The sequence below is a fragment of the Apodemus sylvaticus genome, chromosome 11 (genome assembly GCF_947179515.1).
Source record: "Apodemus sylvaticus chromosome 11, mApoSyl1.1, whole genome shotgun sequence".
NCBI lineage: Eukaryota > Metazoa > Chordata > Mammalia > Rodentia > Muridae > Apodemus > Apodemus sylvaticus.
The window spans coordinates 20,759,544-20,779,598 of NC_067482.1; the positions used below are offsets into that span (position 1 = coordinate 20,759,544).

The 20,055-nt window shown below is 44.5% G+C and overlaps 1 protein-coding gene across 2 annotated transcripts; it reads left to right on the forward strand.

Moving 5' to 3' along the window:
* Nucleotides 1-386: 386 nt before the first annotated feature.
* Grsf1 (G-rich RNA sequence binding factor 1) lies at nt 387-15,493 on the forward strand. Of its 2 annotated transcripts, none has more exons than XM_052198760.1 (10): nt 387-852; nt 2,802-2,958; nt 4,233-4,388; nt 5,152-5,295; nt 6,036-6,171; nt 9,767-9,951; nt 10,802-10,923; nt 11,678-11,813; nt 12,310-12,385; nt 14,262-15,493. In XM_052198760.1, the coding sequence occupies exons 1-9, from the start codon at nt 397-399 to the stop codon at nt 12,357-12,359; spliced, it is 1,542 nt and encodes a 513-aa protein (XP_052054720.1). In that variant the 5' UTR covers nt 387-396; the 3' UTR covers nt 12,360-12,385; nt 14,262-15,493. The 2 variants fall into 2 exon arrangements, with proteins under 2 accessions (XP_052054720.1, XP_052054721.1); XM_052198761.1 differs by lacking the exon at nt 387-852 and adding an exon at nt 865-1,115.
* Nucleotides 15,494-20,055: the final 4,562 nt, after the last annotated feature.

Genomic DNA, 20,055 nt, shown 5'->3' on the forward strand with positions numbered 1-20,055 from the left:
TCTCTACACAGTAGGGCTTTATTTTATATAATATATGATAAATAGTATATGTATTACACACACATATAAAATCAGAGCTTCTGTTCAAAACAAAGTTGGCCTTCTGCACGTATTTTGACGTTGAGGGTATCCACACCCCCTCAGCGCCGTCCCAAAACGTTTTAGAGCTAGGTATCACATTCCTTCCAGAAACACCTTCTGGCCTGCGTGGCCCGCAGACTTCAGCTCTAACCTGAGCAGGAGGGCCTGGGAAGGCGTCCACTCCAGAGGCTTCTCAGGTCACCCCATCCACACGCCCACCGACCACGAAGCCCCGCCCTGAGGGCGGAGCTCGGGCGGAGCTGCTCACCCTCCTCCGCCTCCCAGCCTCGTCTCAGCCCCGGGTGCGCGCGGCGCATGTGCCCGGTGCTCGGTGCCCCCTCCCCCGCCCTGGATTCCACTTCCCCTCCTCTCGCGCCACAGCGGCTACCTCCTGGCCCCGCGCCGCCTCCGGAACCGATGGCCGGGACGCGCTGGGTGCTAGGGGCGTTGCTCCGGGGTTGCGGCTGCAACTGCAGCAGCTGCCGGCGGACCGGCGCCGCCTGCCTGCCCTTCTACTCGGCCGCCGGCACCTTCCCGTCGGGCGTCTCCGGCCGCCGCCGCCTGCTGCTGCTCCTCGGGGCCGCCGCGGCCGCCGCTTCGCAGACGCGGGGCCTGCAGCTCGGGCCTGCGGCCGCCGGGAGGCTGGCGGGTCCCGTCCCTGCCCGTCCCTCCGCCGCCGCGGCTGCCGCCGCCTCCTACTCGGCCCTGCGCGCCCCGCTGCTTCCGCGATCGCTGGCGGTCGCCGCGGGCCCGGCGCGGGGTTACAGCCAGGTACGTATCGCCGCGCGCGGGACTCTCGGCGGCCGCGCGCCCGCGTCCGTCTGTCCGCGAGCGCCTCGCGTGCGCGCCCGGGGATCCGCGGCACGCACTGCACCCCCGCCTCCCTCCCGCTCCGTCCTCCTATTGGGCACGGGAACAAGGGACGCTCTCCCGGCCCCGGCTCTTCTTGTTTTGTTCCCTCCGAGTCTGGGCGGTTGGGCAGTGTAAGTGTGGCTGGGGTGAATGTAGAGGCCTTGTTTCCCGCCGGGCCCATGGTAGGTTTTGGGGGTGCCGCCGACGCCCCCCACCCCACCTCCCCCCTTATGCCCGCTGGAGGTGAAGCTGAGAGGCGGGAGCCCGCGAAGGGTCGGGGCCAGCCGTGCGTGCGTGCGGTGGGAGCGGTAGGCCGGGTGGCTCGGGCCTCCTCGGCCGGCCACGGACGCGCAGCCCCGCGCGCACGGGAGCGTGGGCTAGCCTGGGGACGGCTCCCGCGCGCCCCTGTCTCGCGTCCGCGGGGAGAAGCGGGCGTCCACCTGACTGAAGGTCACCTCTGCAAGTCCACTCGCCTTGACAGAAGGACCTTTGGTGCAGCGGGACGCTGCGGACGCGGAGAGCCGTGGGGGAGACCGTGGGAAACTGGGAGAGAACGTGTGTGGGGCGGGGGCGTCCGTGGGTGAGGATTTGGGGGCTTCAGTTGTGACTCCACGAGCCACGATCTTTCTTTTTATCGTTCCCTGCCCTTTCAGAAAGACATTATAAGAATTCATATTGCAAGTATTATGTCCTCAGTATATGTGGATCATTTCCCTTTTTGCGGCTTATGTGGCATCTGGGAAGCGTCTGCCGGCTTTGGGCTACCTAACCCGTAATGCCACAGGCCGTGTTTATCTTAATTCAGTTTTGCGTCAGTTTGAATTAGGGATATCTGGGTGGTTCATCTGCATGGCTGATGTCTGCCAGTAGCTGAGCTAATTGATTTGAATCCCAGCCCAATACTTTATGCTGCACCTTTTTCTTTTCTTTTTTTTCTTTTTTTAAAATAAAGATGAGATGTTTATGGGAGTCTGGGGAAACAGGGAAAGTAGCAATGTCTGAGCCCCCTGCTGCCTGTCTCTGTGCTGTTGCCTTTTCTGGTTTTTTTTCCCCCTTATTCACTTGCTCTTACATTAGTCTTTTCAAGACATTTACCCATGTCCCAATGTCTTTTCATTAACTTCTTCAGCCTACCAAGTGAAATATCCCTTCGTAAAGCCCAGCACACAATAGCCAGCTGCTGTGTTCTTTCGCCTTTGACCCTCCTTTTTACCGTCCAATTTGGAGGAATGTGTTTGCTAGTTTTCAGATGCTACTACTTCTCCTCCCTTCTCAAATTGGAAGGTCCGATCCTTTTTATCTGTCATCTTTATTCTTTTTTGTCCCTGTAGTTTTCTTTTTTAATTTACAGGATTTTTGTACTTTTATTATAACACTTTAAGGGCATCTTGTTCTGTAGCTTGCGTTGTTCCAGATAGTGCCTTGAGACGATGGTGGTTTGATGTTGTGTTTTGTGTATGGTGCAATTTTCAGTTAAGTGGAATAATTTGTCATTGTATGGCTTTTAATGAAAGTATTTTTATTCCAGGGCTTGGAAGGCAGCCCTGCTTTAGTGGTAGTACTGCCTCCAGAATGTACTTGCATATTGCCTTAGATAAAAAATATAAACACAAACCAAAGCCGTGCTGGTATAGCTAGCCCGGCTGGTATAGCTAGCCCGTAGCCAGCACCCGGGAGACTGTGGCAGGATGGTGGTGCATTTGGGGTAGCCTGGGCCACATGGACAGGCACTCTTCTAACAAAACAAAACCAGAGGGTAGAGAAGTGTACTTCTCATCACTGAAATAATCTCATCTCTTTGTAGAGGTAACCGGTTTTCTAAGTAGGTTGTCAAAGAAATGTCTTTACAATTGTTTTATTCTTGAAAGGAGTCCAAGTCTACTTACCTGGAAGACCTCCCACCACTACCTGAGTATGAACTGAGCCCATCCAAGCTAGGAGAAGAGGTGGATGATGTGTATCTCATTCGCGCTCAGGGGCTGCCTTGGTCCTGCACCGTGGAAGATGTTCTTAACTTCTTCTCAGGTATGTCTTACGTGTGTTTTAAAGAAGCAGTTTGGTTGGAGGCAGCTCTGAGGGTGAGGAATGGTCCCACTCTGGCTAATTACCTTTTCATACTATGTGCTGATGTGGGTACCATATGCAGTACATAAGACTGAGTATAACAAAAGTCAAACAAGCTGAAATTACAGTGTGACATCAGTTAACCATCATGTTTTCCTGTGTGCATAACTAAAGGCCAAACCCGTGCATGGGAGTTTGTAGAAGAATAGCTGTTCTTGCCCTACAACTCATACATTGAACTGAGTTCTCTTTAATGCATTTGAGAGATTTCCCACTGTGTGGCCAGTTTTTATTGCTGCTATCTGACTCTGATTTTATTTCTTCCTCCTAAGATTGAATGTATCACCTAATGTAAACAAGATGGTGTCATGTGAATCAGACATTTTATAAGCCACTCACCAGATATTTGTTGTGTTTGCATAAGAAATGGGCAGTATGCTGGGCAGTGGTGGCACATGCTCTTAATCACAGCACTTGGAAGGCAGAGGCAGGTGGGTTTCTGAGTTCGAGGCCAGCCTGGTCTACAGAGTGAGTACCAGGACAGCCAGGGCTACGCAGAGAAACCCTGTATCGAAAACCAAAATAAATAAATAAATAAATAAATAAATAAATAAATAAATAAAATAAAAAAAAGAGAGAGAGAGAGAGAGAAAAGAAAAGAAATGGATAGTATAAAAATTGTCTTTGGTATGTGGAAAGGGGGAAAAGTTAGATTATTGTAATGTTTATTTTGCAGAAAGTATTTTATAGATATGTTTTTAAAGGAAGACAAGAATAAGCATCAGTTGCTGGTTAATGAATGGTTGGGAAATAAAGAGTTCTGTGTTTGGCTTTTCTTTTTTTAATGTGCTTTCGTCCCCCTCCCCACCCCCACCCACCCAGCACTCTCTTTGTGTAGCCCTGGGTGTCTTGAAACTCACTATGTAACCAGGTTGGCCTCAAACTCAGAGATCTGCCTGCCTCTGCTTCCTGAGCGCTGGGATTAAAGGTGTAAGGCACCTGTCTTTTCTACCTGGAACATATTTAGACTGCCACCTTCATTAGCATTTGGATGGTTTCAGTCCTGAGGTTGTGTTCAGCGTCTGGGGGAGAACTTGGGGGAGGGGATGTAATAAAAGTGTATTTGGAAACTGAAGAACTATCTAAGCATATTTTGGTTCCTGCATTGTTGTGATGTGTAAAATTGAGATGAGCTTTGACTTTTGTGTTAAATGACTTTAATCCTATATTTTCAGACTGCAGAATCCGAAACAGTGAGAATGGAATACATTTCCTCCTAAATAGAGACGGGAAGCGGAGGGGCGATGCCTTAATCGAGATGGAGTCCGAGCAGGATGTCCAGAAGGCCTTAGAAAAGCACCGGATGTACATGGGGCAGCGGTATGTGGAAGGTGGGTGAGCTCAGGGCCTGACCTCGGGTCTTCTTTAAATGTTTCAAGGCAGCTGTGGTATAACCTTCAACAGTGGTATAGAGGTTAATGTTACATTTCTTAATGATCTTAGCTTACTATTAGAATTAGGCTTTATTATAGCATTTTTCAAACAAAATTTTAGATATTATTTTATAGCTTGTAAAAATGAAAAGTGTGTGTGTGTGTGTGTGTGTGTGTGTGTGTGTGTGTGTAATATGGATATGAATGCTGGGGCCCTGATGGTGGCAGGTGTCACATCCCTTGTAGCTGGAGCTGGCAGGGTGTGAGCTCCCTGGTCTGGAGCTGGAAACCCAACTTGGATCCCCTTGGAAAAGCCATCTCTTCAGCTCTGCTCTGTTTATTTTTTTTTAAAAAATGGGTTTTCGAGTGTGTATGTGTGTGTGTGTGTGTTTACATATGATATGTGGGGTAGAGTCCACAAGGGGATACCAGAGGATAACTCTAGGAAGTTGAGCCTTTCCCTGTGATGTGGGTTCTTCTATCACATTTGGAACTGCTGAAAAAATCTCCCTGGCTCAATCTCAGTTTTTAAATCTGTAGAATAAAAGTATTGCCTAAGTCTATCTAAAGTTTTGAGGATTAAATAGTTTATGCCTGGAACGCATATTGAGTGTTACTTGTTAAATTCTTGACAGAAATTTACAAAGATTAAAACTATAATGTTTGAATTCAAGTAGCAGTGTATTTATCTTTGTGTGTGTGTGTGTGCTTTCCTTTGTAGTGTATGAAATAAACAATGAAGATGTGGATGCCTTAATGAAGAGCCTGCAGGTCAAACCTTCACCTGTGCTCAGTGATGGTGTGGTGCGCCTGAGAGGACTTCCTTACAGCTGCGATGAAAAGGACATCGTGGACTTCTTTGCAGGTGGTAACAGTGATGTCGTGTTGGACTTGTGGTCTCTTCCTACTGTTGTTCTTCCTTTTGTACCTTTGAAGTGTTCCAGTCTTTCAGGCAGATCTTTCTGATGTCTAGATCTTCCAGAATAGTTTCATAATATTTGTTAAGCTATGAAGAAACTGGTTTTCTTAAAACAGTGGTCCAGGCCAGTAATCATTTCTGTGACTTAAAACCATCTGGGCTGGGGGCAGAGCTCAGTTGGTGGAGTGCTTGCTTAGCGTTCACAGAGCCCTGGAGGAGATCCCAGCACCACATAAACTGTACGGTGGTTCACACCTAAAATCCCAGCACCCGGGGGAGATGACGTTAGAGATCTGTCACCGCATAATGGGTTTTATGTGAATCCTGGAGATCTGAACTCAGAAGAAGAAGCATTATCTAACTTCTGACTCCAAAATATGACTGTTAGTAACTTTGTTTTAAAACTGTCTCCTAAAATATAATCAGTCTCTCCCCCTTTCTCCCCTCAAAGACTAACGGTCTCTAAGGAAAGCTTTGAGAGAAGTGTACTATATATTTGTAACATTCCCCAGGCTCCTGACAAGCACTGAGATTTTAGTCACGTAAGGATTGTGTGTCCTTTGAACATGTACAGCCTTGAAGCTGGCGCATAGCATCTAAATGCTACAGTGCGTGAGTAACTGCTAAGTCCCGTGAAGAGAGCTCTTGTTGGTAGCACTGATTGCTGATTTTTTTTTGTATCCTAGGACTGAACATAGTAGACATTACTTTTGTGATGGACTATAGAGGGAGAAGAAAAACAGGGGAAGCCTATGTACAGTTTGAAGAACCAGAAATGGCTAACCAAGCACTTCTAAAGCACAGGGAAGAAATTGGTAACCGGTGAGTGAAGCAGCTGTTGGCAGAGGTCATTTGATAAGTGCGTTGTACTGTCGCTGTCATGTCATCCAGTGTTAAACCAGGGATACCACAGTGCGCTGCAGATGCCTACCATTCAAATTAATTGCTCTGATATGTTGAGTTCTAAGTGAAAGATGGTCCTATAAAATCCAAGTCTCACTGTGTTTGTTTTTTTTACTGTGCTTTTAAAAGAAATTTTCTTTTATAACCACAGTATTTTCACATCTAACAAAATTAGCACTATCTTACGGCCTATTAGCTGCCCATAATCACATTTTTCCATCTGTAACAAAAATATCTATATAATGACTTATGTGACCCAGAATCCAAGAAGTTCATACAGTACTTTTGATATGTTACTAATTTTATTAATCTAGAGCACATCTACTTTTTTTAAGCCCTCTGTGTTTTATGTGTTTGTGTGCAGTGTATTCATGTGTGCATGTTATAGGTGTGCTTGCCCACCCATCTGTGTGTATGTGGAGGCTGGAGGCCAGACCTTAACACTGCACATTCCTCAGTCTCTTTCCACCTGTTTATTTGAGGTGGGTCTCACTGAACTGGAGCTTGCAGAGTAGCCAAACTGGTGGCCAGCAAGCCCTTGGGATCCACCTGCCTCCTCCTCCCTCGTGCCTTCCAACTCTTATGGTTAAGGACCATAAGGTCTGGAGATCCACACTCAGAGCCTTATGCATGTGTGGCCAGCGCTGAGCCATTTGAATTTTCTCCCTAGTCCATCCCCCTCTTTTTAAAATTTGGATTGGCTTTTGAAGAAGTCAGCTCAGTTCTCTCATATACTGACATGGTCATATCATGTTAGAGTGTATGTAATGAGGTAGGAGGTCATGTTTGTATCCTGTAAGAGTGTATGTAATGAGGTAGGAGGTCATGTTTGTATCCTGTAAGGGTGTATGTAATGAGGTAGGAGGTCGTGTTTATATCCTGTAAGAGTGTATGTAATGAGGTAGATGTATGTTTTAGTTTCATTTTTTGCAGATCTAGTAAAAATGCCTACTTTTAAATCACTGTTCTGCTGTGTTCCTTAGATTTCCTTTTAGATGTACTTAAGTTTTGCTCACCTGCATTATGGGTGCCTAATAACCAGGATGGTCAAAAGAGGATGTCGATGCCCTGGGACTGGAGTTGGGGTGGTTGAGAGCTACCTGGGTGGCTGTGTGCTGGGAAAAGAACTAGGGCCTCTGCAAGAGCAGGCGCTCTTAACTGCGGAGCATCTCCTCCAGTCTGACCGCGGAGCGTCTCCCTCCAGTCTGGCTTCGGAGGGTCTCCCTCCAGTCTGACTGCGGAGGGTCTCCCTCCAGTCTGGCTGCGGAGGGTCTCCCTCCAGTCTGGCTGCGGAGGGTCTCCCTCCAGTCTGGCTGCGGAGGGTCTCCCTCCAGTCTGGCTTCGGAGGGTCTCCCTCCAGTCTGGCTGCGGAGCGTCTCCAGTCGGTTTGGTTGCCTTTACTTCGTTCCTTTTAAAGTTAAAAGCAAAAGAAGCCTTTTCAAAGCTAGTGTAGTTCAGGAGCCTCTTTTTTTTTTTAAGATGCATTTATTTTCATGTATTTTATATGTATGGGTGCTCTGTCTTCGTGCACACCAGAAGAGAGCAAGAGCCCATTGCTATGTAGTCAGTGGCCCTTGAACTCAGGACCTCTGGAAGAGCATTCAAGCGCTCTTAACCACTGAGCCATCTCTCTAGCCTTCAGTTTCCTCTAAAGATTGATTCAAAGTTCCTTGGGTTCTTTTGGGCATAGGTTTTTTTTTTTTTTTTTTTTTAAGATTGATTTTATGTGTAAGAATAAAATAAAATCACATATTGCTTGCATGCATGTGTGTGCACCACATGTGTGCTTCTTGTTAGGTCTGGAGAAACTGGGGTTACAAATGGTAGTCAGCCACTATGTAGGTGCTGGGAATGTCTTAAACTCTGGCAGAAGGGTTTTCTGTGTAGTCTAGACTGGCCTGGACCTTGCTAAATAGAATGAGGCTAGCCTCAAACATGCCCTCCTCTTGCCTTTGCCTCCTGAGTATTATGTGTGTGTCAGTACTGCTGTCACTCAAAGCAGTGGTGTTCTCTGTTGCTGGTCTTTCCCGGTCTCACAGATGGACCCTAGGGCTTTGAGCATGCTAGGGAGGTTCTTCACCAGAGAGCTGAGCTCAGACTTCACTTGCTGTAACCCAGGCTGGCCGTGAAGTCACATTAACTTAGAGGAGATTTTATTGCTTACTTGTGTCTGTGCGCTTATTTGAGTACACTCATGTGCCAGAGCTTGTCTGTAGAGTCAAGGACAGCTAGGACAACATGGAAGGGCTGGTTCTCTCGGTCCATTATGTGTGTTCTGGAGATGAGAGTTACATCAGTTACAACAAGTGCCATTACCCACTGGCCATCTCATTGGCCCCTGAACGTGATCTATAGCCCAGGCTGGCCTGAACCTCTGATCTTTTGGCTTCCACCCCCTACTCCTGGGATTATAGTTATATGTCCATGTGCCTGATAGTATTTGTGATGATTTTTAAATTTCTCATTAGCTACTTAGTTAAGTCCTGGAGAAGTTCTTTGTAGCTTTTAGTGTATTTATTATTATATCTAAGTACACGTAACTGTCTTCAGTCACACCAGAAGAGGGTGTCAGATCTCATTGCGATGGTTGAGTCACTATTTGGTTGCTGGGATTTGAACTCAGGACCTTTGGAAGAGCAGTCAGTGCTTTTAACCGCAAAAGAATACTACTACAAAATACATGTCTGTTCACATACATTTTTTTTTTATAAGTAGCTGGGATATGATGTTAGTTTATAAGTTATTCCCTTGAAACAGGGAGCTCATGATATGTAAGTACTGTGAAAATTAAACTTTAATAAGTTCATTTAAAAACTGCATAAATGAAAAATAACATGTACATAAAACATACATAAGTGACATTTTGGGGCAAAAGTCTTAATGATTAAAATTAGCATGTTGACCTATTCTGCTGAAAGGACATTCTCATAAAGTAATATGTAGATGGATTTTTTTTATTCTTGCCCTCATCTTTGAATTTCCATGTTTTATAAGCTGTGGAAATATAATATACCTGATTAGTCCAATTTTTTTAAAAAAATTGGAGCAAGCTGGGCAGTGGTGGTGCATGCCTGTAATCCCAGCACTCTGGGAGGCAGAGGTAGGCGGATTTTTGAGTTCGAGGCCAGCCTGGTCTACAGAGTGAGTTCCAGGACAGCCAGGGCTACACAGAGAAACCCTGTCTCGGAAAAAAAAAATCCAAAAAACCAAAAAAAAAAAAAAAAAAAAAATGGAGCAAGTGTGCATGTGCACGCATGAATGCATGTATGCATGCAGGCGCCCCAAGACTCCAGAAGAGGATGCTGGGTTCCCGTGTGCTGGCGTCGTAGGTGATTGTGAGCTGCCCCATGTGAGTGCTGGGAGCTGAGCAGTGGGTCCTCTGGAGAAGCAGCAAGTGCTCTTAACTGCTGAGCCGTCTCTACACAGACCTAATTACTAATTTAAGTTTTCTGTACACCGTCTTTATTTTAAGTTATTTTATATTGTCTATGCCTTTTCATTTTGTTTGTTTTAGATACATAGAGATATTTCCAAGTAGAAGAAATGAAGTTCGAACACACGTTGGATCTCATAAAGGAAAGAAAATGGCATCTTCTCCTACTACTAAATACATAACTGAACCAGAAGTGGTATTTGAGGAACATGAAGTAAACGAGGATGTTCGGCCTATGACAGCTTTTGAAAGTGATAAAGAGATAGGTAATTCCCGTCTCTTCCAAAGATCGCCTTTACCTTTAGGGCCTCAGAAGTGCATGCTAGAGGTAGTAGGTCATGCTGACCCCGGGCGTCTCCCTAGTCCTCTCTATTATTTTTTGTTATTCTTATTTGTGGTGTGTGTGTGTGTGTGTGTGTGTGTGTTGTAAGCCACCATGTAGGTGGGTAGCCATTGCCGCTGGAGCTCTGACCAGCTGAGTGGTCACTTTGGCAGATAGGCACCCCTTGTTTCTCTTTGTCCTGGCCATTTTGTAGTCTGTCTCAAAGGCGAGGTAGTACAAATGTAACAAACCAAAAATGACAATGCCTAAACTAAAGCGGAAATGGCTCAGAGAGCCAGGTGTATGAACTAAGGAATTCAGCTTGCTTCTGGAGTTAATTCTTTCTTTGAGATCTTTGGAAGTTAGAAATGTGTATAAGCCCAATGCTCTGGGCTATCCTGACACTCAATTTGCTATATTTTTTGTTTTTAGAACCTACAACTGAGACAGTTCCTCCTACTTTGCAATTTAATTAATGGCTATTTTATTGTCTAGTCACATTGAGATAAATTCTTCATTTGCGAATGGTTTGAGGTCCTAAGTGCTTTTAATGGTTGTTCAGGTGACAGCTGTTAAATAGCAGAAATGTCAGGTTTTGGCCTTTAAAGCCCCTGTGCTCTGGCTTAAGATGTACTGAGGACTGTGACTTAAGGTCATATCTAATTATGATCTGCTAATAGTTCTGTGCTCTGGTTTAAGATGTACTGAGGACTTTGACTTAAGGTCATATCTAATTATGATCTACTAATAGCTCTGGAAGCTTTCGTGTCCTTGACTGTTTTGTTCTTCCTCAGACTTGCCTAAGGAGATGTCAGAAAAACTTCCAGAGGCTGTTGATTTTGGAACTATGCCTTCCCTGCACTTTGTCCACATGAGAGGATTGCCTTTCCAAGCCAATGCCCAAGACATTATAAATGTGTGTGGCAGTAAGCTACATTTCCATAGGGTTAAGCAATCTAAAGTGGGACGGGGGTTCATTTGAGGGATGTTGGGATCTGTTTCTGCAATTTCCTTTCAGCCAGGATCTCCCCCCTTGCCGAAGCTTGCTTCATCCTTGGTAGCTGCGGTGCATGATTTACAGGACACTTCACTTCAAAAAAGTGTGCCTTTGTATTATAATTGAAAGCAAAACATCAGGGTTTTATGGAGCCAGTAGTAAGGTGGAGGTTTAGTAATCAGAATAAGGCAGTTTGATCCTTCTCAACTTTTAGTTCAGCGCTGAGTCTTGGGCTGCCAGTACAGTGCAGCCCTTGCATGTTCCGTGATGCAGTGTCCTGAAGCTCCGGGCACATTGAAAGTGCACTGCATACAACTGACCTTCTGAACCTAGCTCAGTGACAGGCTCTGGAGTAATCATTGTTCTCAAGGTTGATTGGGAATTTTGTTTTGCTGCCACTTGGCAACATCTTGTAAAAACTATTGTGTGGAATTTTGGGGGAGAGGTGGTGGGAAGAGAAGGGAAGGTGTTCATGGCATGTGTACCCACAGGGGTCACCCAACGGGTCAGACTTCCCCCGGGTATTGGACTTGGGGTGCCTTTACCTGCTGAGTTATCTCCGGCCATTTTCCCAGCATCAGGACCCAGGGTACCCCTGTCTGTCACTAGCTATGGAGAAGAGGGAAAAGCTACAGTTCGTAATTGTGTTGTTTGTTTGCCCTCATCTATTTAGTTCTTTGCTCCACTGAAGCCTGTGCGAATCACCATGGAATACAGCTCCAGTGGGAAGGCCACTGGAGAGGCTGACGTGCACTTTGACACCCATGAGGACGCCGTCGCAGCCATGCTCAAGGACCGGTCCCACGTCCGTAAGTTCGCCCACTGTTTCCTGCCGTGTTGCTTCGGTTATGCGTGTATTTGGGAATTGGCCTAGAATTTTTTTCCTTTGGAAAATTGCATTCTTTTTAGTACTACTAACTTGAAGGTAGAAGATGCAAATTTGTCTTCTGATTATTTTATATATTTATATTTCTGTTTAGTTTGTTTTGTTTTGTTTTTAATTTTATGTATTTGATTAGCCTGAGGATGTCTCACTTTGTAGCCCAGACCAGTGTTAAATCTCTTTCCTCAGGCCAGCACACCCAGTTATTACTATCATTTTGAGACAGATATTGTTGTCTGGCTGATCTCAAACAAGCGATCTTCTTCAGCTCCAGTTAGCTGGTCTATGGCTGTGTGCCACCAGTCTTAGCTTTGTTTTTATTAGAGAAAGATTAAAGGATCTGTGCTGCTGTCTGAAGTATGATTAAAACTGGCTTTAATGTTTTTCAGGCTTTGCAAAACTAACTTTTTTTAAATATTCAGAACATAGGTATATTGAGTTGTTCCTAAATTCATGTCCTAAAGGAAAATAAGACTTCAGTGGACCCCAGAAAATAAGGTAATTAAGCTACAACTGTGAAAAACTTGTAGTAATTAATAATCAACTCACTAATTGGTAATATGGTATAAATCATCCTCTGCAGCTGGACTTTTGGCTACGTTGTGCGTTCTTCTTTCTTCCGCTTTTCTCTGCCCTTTCACCCTCTCATAACAAGAAGCACAAGAGAAAGATCCCTGAATCTTCCTTTGTTTTTCTTCTTTAACCATAACTAATATCAAATAGCAACCAACCCTCCCAAACAACTAGTGACCAACCACCATCAACCAGCGGCCCATCTGGGTGGCTCTAGCATTCATAGACCCTCTGATGAAAAGTCCCCAGAATCCCAAATGTCACACAATTGCAGAAACTATGCGCAGGTGGCAAAAATCACACCCCTGCTAGAGCACGAGGCAAATCATAGTCAGCTGTGGACAGTCTGAAGCAGCCTCATATCCCATACCCGAGATTAAAATGAAAGCATGTTCTTATAATATTTTTGTGTTTTTTAAAGAAACCATAATGCCAAATTTGTCACAACATTTCTCTTTTCAGTAAAGATCAAAATAATGGTTGTGAATCATCAATATAAAATATCTCTTACAAATGTGGTGATGTAGTGGCTTTAAGCATCATGTTATATGGCTAAACTGATTAATTACTTTTAATAGCTGTAATCATAACACAGAAATGTATTTACATTAGCTTTTTATTCCTTTAAAACTTAAGTACATTTCCTCAGTTGTAAGGTATATACACACCCATAAGTTTTTTTGAATTTTGTACTTGAGTGCTATATTTACATCTTCTACCCTTCCTACCCCTTGAAATTCTTCCCATATCCCCTTCCCTTCCTCTCATATTAATGGCTACCTCATTGATAATTGTTACACACACACACACACACACACACACACACACGTCTCTCTCCCTCTCCCCGAGCCCCTCTCTCCACCCCCAGTCCTTCCAGTGTTGCCTGTGTGCTTGTTGGAACTGAGCGTCTGGGACTGGATCCTGTCTGAGGTCTCATCCCTTTCAGCAGCAGTTGGTTCCTGAAGCCCGCGCTTGGAGCCTTGTGAAATTCCCAGTCCACACCGACAGGTCCTCAGCTGCTGTCCTTATGTGGGTCGTGCTTAGGCAGCAGGGTGCTAAGCCTCTGACCTTGATCCTTTCTCAGCCCCTCAGAGATGCCCCTGAGCTGGAGGTGGGGCTTGGGTTGTACCTGTATCAGTTGGGCCTGTCACTCACACTTGTAGATTCTTTGCATCCTGCTGGCTATGGTCCCTGTAATAGTCTCTCCTGCAGGAGGCTTCTCTGCTGAGGGGTGTGCCCTCTACTGACATGGGCTGTCACTGAGTCACAGTTAATTTGGCACTGTTTGATTTTACAATGTCCCTTTTTTTTTTTTTTTTGGTGTTTGTTTTGGCTTTTTGAAAAAGAGTTTGTTATATAGCCTGAGGTGTCCTTGAACTTTTATTCCTTGCAACTCAATGTCTTAAGTGCTGGGGTTCCAGGCATGTACACTGTACCTGGCTGTAAAATAAGTTTCCGTCTTAAGTACATGGTGTGATATTTGGGTTAACTTACCTGCAGCATTTTGCTAAATTTCTTGATACTTGTTCTCTTACATAAATATAAAGTGCCTTTTTTTCTTTTGTTATATTTCAATATATTGTATTGCAGTCATTTTTCTGAGAGTAGTGATGGATTCTTTAAGGAACTTAGCTGTTTTGAAAACATAGGTAATGCAATTTTGGATACAAAGCCCTGATACATTATAACTGTTAAACATGTAATATTAGCTCAGTTTCTGCAAAATACATTTTTAATTGATGTGGGAGGAAATGTCTTTCATTGTGAGTAAACACATAACACTTTTGTTTCTTATTTCCAGGATGAAGCAGGAAGCATCTCATTTGCACATCTCTCTGGGACGTAGGATAAAAAGATCCAGTTGATTGGCAGCAACTGCTGGAGAAAGGATCTGTGCATCTTAGTGCTGTGTTAAGAACAAGAAAGATTTGGTTTGGGATTTATGAAATAAGCTACAAATTTCAAATCTGTTTAAACAGTCCAGGATGTGATTGAGAAAGTCTAATCTGTGTGATTTAGTTTTCTTTCACAGAGGATATGTTACAGATGTCAGATGATGTTTCCATCCAGTGCTCCTTAGATCCTCACTCCGGCTTGTTGTTGCCTACGATTGAGAGCTCTGATAGAAAACTCATGGGATAAATTAATGGTGTATTTTTACCAAACACTCACCAAAGCAACAGAAGGTTTCAGAACTTTAATAAGCCAGTCTGATTTGGTCAAATAGTTTTTCATTTTATCTGTATTTGATTACTTAGGGATAGAGGTTTTAAAAAATAGCAAACCACAGGTTAGTGAGTGTAAGCGATCACTCGGCAGTTACGTCTTTAGAAACACTTTGCTGTCCTAAGCCTTGACCTGAAGGCATTTGACGTTGGTGCCTGTCTGTTTGTGTCTTGGAAGTCTAAGCTTCCTTCTTTTTTTTTTTTTTTGGACAAATCTTAAGGCTATTAGGTTTGAAATTGTAACGTGACATATCAAAGCAGTCCAGACTGGTAAGGACATTAATAGCTTCACTTGAATTGAACCAGCTCTAGATAGGGAAAAAAAAACAAACAATCTAAGTCTCCTCATTTGCTTTTCCAGTGGGGTAGCCATCCTATGTTTTAGATCAAGTCGGGGTGCCTTGCTTAAATAAAACTAGCATTTAATGTATAAGTATGGGAAGGGCCTTTGGATAGAGCTGTATTTCTGTCACGTTGTGCAGTAACTTCTGCTTTAATACTAAATAGCTTGTTATTTAAATATTGGATAAAATGGCTGGCTTCAAAAATAGTCATTAATAAACTTAACTTTATGTATATCTGTGTAGAAGAATCAAAGTCCTGTATATTTTCTTTACCTTGTCCTATTCTCAGGGTGACAGCTGCCACCAAGAGATAATAAATCTTACTCTTCAGATTGAATTTTCTGAGCTTTCTGAGGTGGTAACCTGGAAGAGAGTGTATTGCTTAGTGCATATCCACCTGTGATTACCAGCTAAGGGGCACAATGACTGTCCTGTAGACAATAAATGGTTTGTTTTAAGTTGGAGATGACCTCTTAAGAGTGTTTTGTTACTAGAATGTACCAGCCAACTTAATTATCTATCGAGTCCTGATGTATTAATATGAGAAGAGATGGTTTCCAGGTATGTTAAAAAATCAGTAAAAAAGTGGCTTAGAGTTGGGTGTGAAAGCATGTAAGCATTTATCCCCACACAGAGGGTGCAGAGGTGGGCAAATCTCTGTAAGTTTGAGGCCAGAAGGATCTACTGTTGAGTTTTGGGCCAACCAGGGCTACATAGTTAGACTGTATCTCAAAATAAAAACATAAACAAGCCATGACTTTAACAATTTACTACTTAGATGGAGATGTTTCCATAAGCAGGTGACCAGACCATGAGAGTTGGTGTTATATAGAGTTATGTATATAATGGGTGTGAGCTTTCTCTCTTCCATAGCTGGCCTCTAATTTGCTGTGGGAAAGGTCTGTAGTTGTGTTGGCATTAAGTGTTCTGCTCAGGGTAAGCTTGACGGGATGTGTCATGCCTCTGGAGGCCGAGTTCTCTGTACAAAGCAAGTTGTAACACTGGGAAATTATGAACTGACACTCTCTTCAGGATTTCTCATAACTTAGGCCACTGAATTAGTGATTGCTAATAGGTGTAGTTCCTGGAAAAGAATCACATAATTGAATAAAAGTTCATTTATAATCGTAGCACTCAGAAAGCTGAGGCAGGAGGATCACAAATTAGAATTCAGTGTGAACTACAAAAGAAATCTTGTGCCCTAAACTCCTAACTTCAAAGAAAGAAAAAACTTGAAACAGGATTAGGGTGGACGGCAGGTGCCTGTGGTCTGCTCTGCCGGACAAAGGAGCGGCAAAGGAGGAAGCCGGAAGCAGGTGATGGAGGGGCCTGAAGCCCAGTGCCTGTCCCTCTGTGCCTGAGATGCTGAAGCTTCTGCCATGTGGGAGGGAACAGGCCTGACAGTGGCACTGTGGGGAGAGGGACGAGTGTAAGCCACCACGCGGGGGTGACACCCCATGACCTTGCTTCCTGGTCAGCACAGCGTTCATTCCTGTTAGTGTCCTCGACCCTCAGCAGGGTCAGCAGGATTCATCTGGAGATTTTTATTCTACTTGGCATTATATCCTATAATTTAATATATTATTTAATTTAAATTTGTGAGACTATATGGGAATGGGAAAGAATTCATCTTGGTGACAGAAGTGTGAAGTTAGGTTCCCCCAGGCTTTGGCAGTAGGACTTCTCTAATGCAGAAATAACTGATTTTAGATTAGTAAGTATTTTTATAAGCTAGGTAGGGAATAAAATGACTATATACTGTGGCCTGTGTGGGCATGTTTTCAGCTTGGCGTGAGTGCAGTGGGCTGTGCTAGAACCCTGGCCGCACTGTGTTCCCAGCTTGGTGGATGGGTGTCCGTCCCGTAGCTCTGTGTTCTTGGTGGTTGGCAGTGGGTTTGGAGTTGTAACTCTTCTAGGATGTTTAGTGTTTTTGTCTGAATTCCAGTTCAGTAATGACATTATATGTCTATATTACTGTCTCTGTGTATTATCGTGGTAGAAGTTTGTCTAGGTTTTTGTTTTGCCCAAGTTTAAAATTGATTTTTACTGGGGGTTAGGTGATAGGAAGATTTCAGTCTGAAAAATGGAGGGTATTTGCTTGTTTTGTTTTAGAAAAGAGCAGTAAAGGGTATGCCCTGGTCAGTCTGCCTCCATCAACACACCAGCTACTTCCTTCGCAGGCTCTCCCATCCTCAGCCTCTCTGGCTGCTTGGGCTTTAACAGGGAGACATCTGTATAGTATACACCTGTTAGGCTTTTTGCTGGGGGCAGCCTCCTCACTAGCCATCAAGACTCCCCAAAAGTCCCCGGTACCAGTCCTGACCTGTGCTCACTGTCTTCCCTGTTCTGCTCTGCCTGTCCCAGCTCAAGTTCCTTTAATTACTACAAAAAGGTACCTTTAGCAAGTCTTTCAGAGTATCAGAACTAATTAGCTGATCTAGGGGTTGTCTTGAAAGACTCAAGACCTAAGTATTTTCAACCATACAAAACTTAGTTTGCTAGGCCTGAGGCTCTGAGAATCCTTCAAGAGAATAATCCCATAAAATCTCAGCTAACCCTCACTGACAAAGGGCTGCCTCGAAGCTGAGGCGCCATCACTTCAGGTCAGTTCTGCTAAACAAGAGTTCTGTTAAAACTGCTACAGAGCCACCTCGCCAGCCTGATTATTTTATAGCTATATTAAAAAGAAAATCTCATTTTCTGTATAATGTAGAGGTGTGTAATGTAATACACCCTGTACAGATGATCATGTTTAAATTGCTTCGGTGTTTTGCTGTTTAAAAGCTAAAGTGAATTACCTTCTACAAATGTGTCGTTTTTACCGACCTGCATTTCTCTGGGCTAAGTGGCTAGGTGACTTGAACTTGGAGTGCCCATCTCAAAGTTCTCATGGGCCACAGAGGCTGCAAGGCTTTCCCCACAGCCGTGCCAACAGGCTGCAGTCTCTGCGTGCCTACTGTCCAGAAAATGTCCTGTTACATTAGTGTCCCTCCCTAGCTGAAAACTTGGTTTTCTACTTCTGTGAACTGTCTTAGTAGCTTTCCCCATTTTTCTTTCTCTCAGACCTTCCCTATGGATAGTCACTCCATATAGCCATGTTACCGCGGTCAATACCATGAGGCAGTCCTGCCCACCACGGTCAACACTGTCAGGCAGTCCTGCCCACCGATTTCTTTTTTTTTTAAATTTTGTAAGAGCTAGTGTCTCTGCCAGGCTTGGCATATGCCTCTGATCACAGCACTCAGGAGGCTGAGGCAAGGTCCTGAGTCAGTCCATGGCCCACCTGAGCTACACAGTGACAGCCTGTGTTGATACAAACAAAACAAATAGAATCTGTTGCCCAGGCTGTGGCCCAGCCCCTGAACTAAAGTGAATCTCCTGTGTCTGCCTCTGGAGGAGTTGGAACTAAAGGTCTATACCGTCTCTTGGCATCTTTCTTTCCTCCCCATTTTAAAACCCTGCATAACGAACGATTCATTTACATGAGTTTCAGCAAGCATTTCTTTAAGGAAACTTCAGAGGATTACTTCCTTTAAAAAAAATGCAGTTATCTGAAATGTAAAATCAAAGCTTTGAGCCAAGACTAAACAGTCCTCACTATGGTGAGCATTGTGCTTGCTTTGCCCCGAAATTTTTTTTTCAAATGAAAATTTAAAGCAGTCTTGGCATTTGAGCCGCCAGTGTGCACTGCACTCGTGCGGGGCTGGGCAGGCAGCCCTTCCTCGGATCCTGTCATGCTGGCCTGTCCACCAGTCTTCCCCCAAGTGCACTGGACGTAATCGATTCTTCAACCCCTCATCAGTTATGCTAACTAGCTTTCTTGAAGGAGAAGTTACGTGTAAATGGAGCATGTCGGTGCAGCCTTTGGTGGGTTGGCTATGGTCTGATGGTGCTAGGAGCTGTGGCACAGTTCTTTCTCCTAGTCAGCCATCGCCCATGTGCCTGCCAGTGAGGCAGTCAGGTGCAGCTGGGACGCTGGGTGCATACATTGCTCTTGCAGCCCACTTGGTGTGTCCCCTGCTGCAGTGTCCCAGTGTGGTGTGTGGGGCTGAGCCTTCCTTCACTTGTTACGTGGGCAGTTGGTGGAGTAAAGTGGCTGGAAAGAGCAAGCTGTTAGCACCTTTGTGGTTAGACTGTCTCAAGGTGGAAGACTTACCTTAAATCTCATTAGATGCTGGCATATCTTTTCCCAAAGTTCCATCCTGTTTTGTGTGTGTGTGTGTGTGTGTGTGTGTGTGTGTCACACGAAAGCCCATAGGCTAAAGCTTTTTGTTTGTTTGTTTTTTGAGACAGGGTTTCTCTGTGTGGCCCTGGCTGTCCTCAGATGCTTTCCTTCCTCTGCCTGCTGAGGTCTGGGATGGAAGGCATTTGCCACCACTGCCAGCTGCTTTGACAGTTTCTCCCACTGAGCCTAGAGCTCCCTGGTTGCTGGCCTGGAGCTGACGAGCTCCTAGGGTGCTCTTGGCTTCTTTCCCTCGTGCTAGGACTAGAGGTGTGGACTGCCACACCCGATCCATCCCAGTTCTTTAAATGGTTGGCTGGGCTTCCAAACTTAGGTCCCCTAGTTTAGGGGGATATGTACTTCACTGAGTAACCTGTTACTCAGTTCCCCTCTCTCAACTCCCATATTCTCCCTACTTCTCTACCTACTCTAATCACACCTTTTTTGTCTTTTATTAGAATGCAAACAATCTGCAAGACAATAAAAATTAAATTATAAACCAGAATAGAAAACAAACACAGAAGACCTAAAGAAAATGCACAGGAGACACTGAGACTCACATTCATGAACATATAAAAACAAAACTGGAAACTAATAAGCAAAAGATCTGTAATGGGAGAAAAGATGATATTAAAAAGCAAAAAGTTCAAACAAAACTTCAGGAACACTATTGAGTTTGCTTAGTGTTGGCCCTCTACTGCTGGGCATGGTGGGGTGGAGTGGGGTGAGGTGGCTCCCTTAAGTGTCTTAAGTGTCCCTTAAGAGTGAGACTGTTGGAGAATATTAATGCTTCTCTTACAAGTA

Bases quoted from the DNA above. Each gene is read 5' to 3' on its own strand.
- Grsf1 (XM_052198760.1), top strand. From the start codon at position 397: ATGTGCCCGGTGCTCGGTGCCCCCTCCCCCGCCCTGGATTCCACTTCC. The intron at 4,389-5,151 runs GTGGGTGAGCTC...TTTCCTTTGTAG, and splicing joins GGGGCAGCGGTATGTGGAAG to TGTATGAAATAAACAATGAA. The intron at 10,924-11,677 runs GTGTGTGGCAGT...TCATCTATTTAG, and splicing joins ATGCCCAAGACATTATAAAT to TTCTTTGCTCCACTGAAGCC.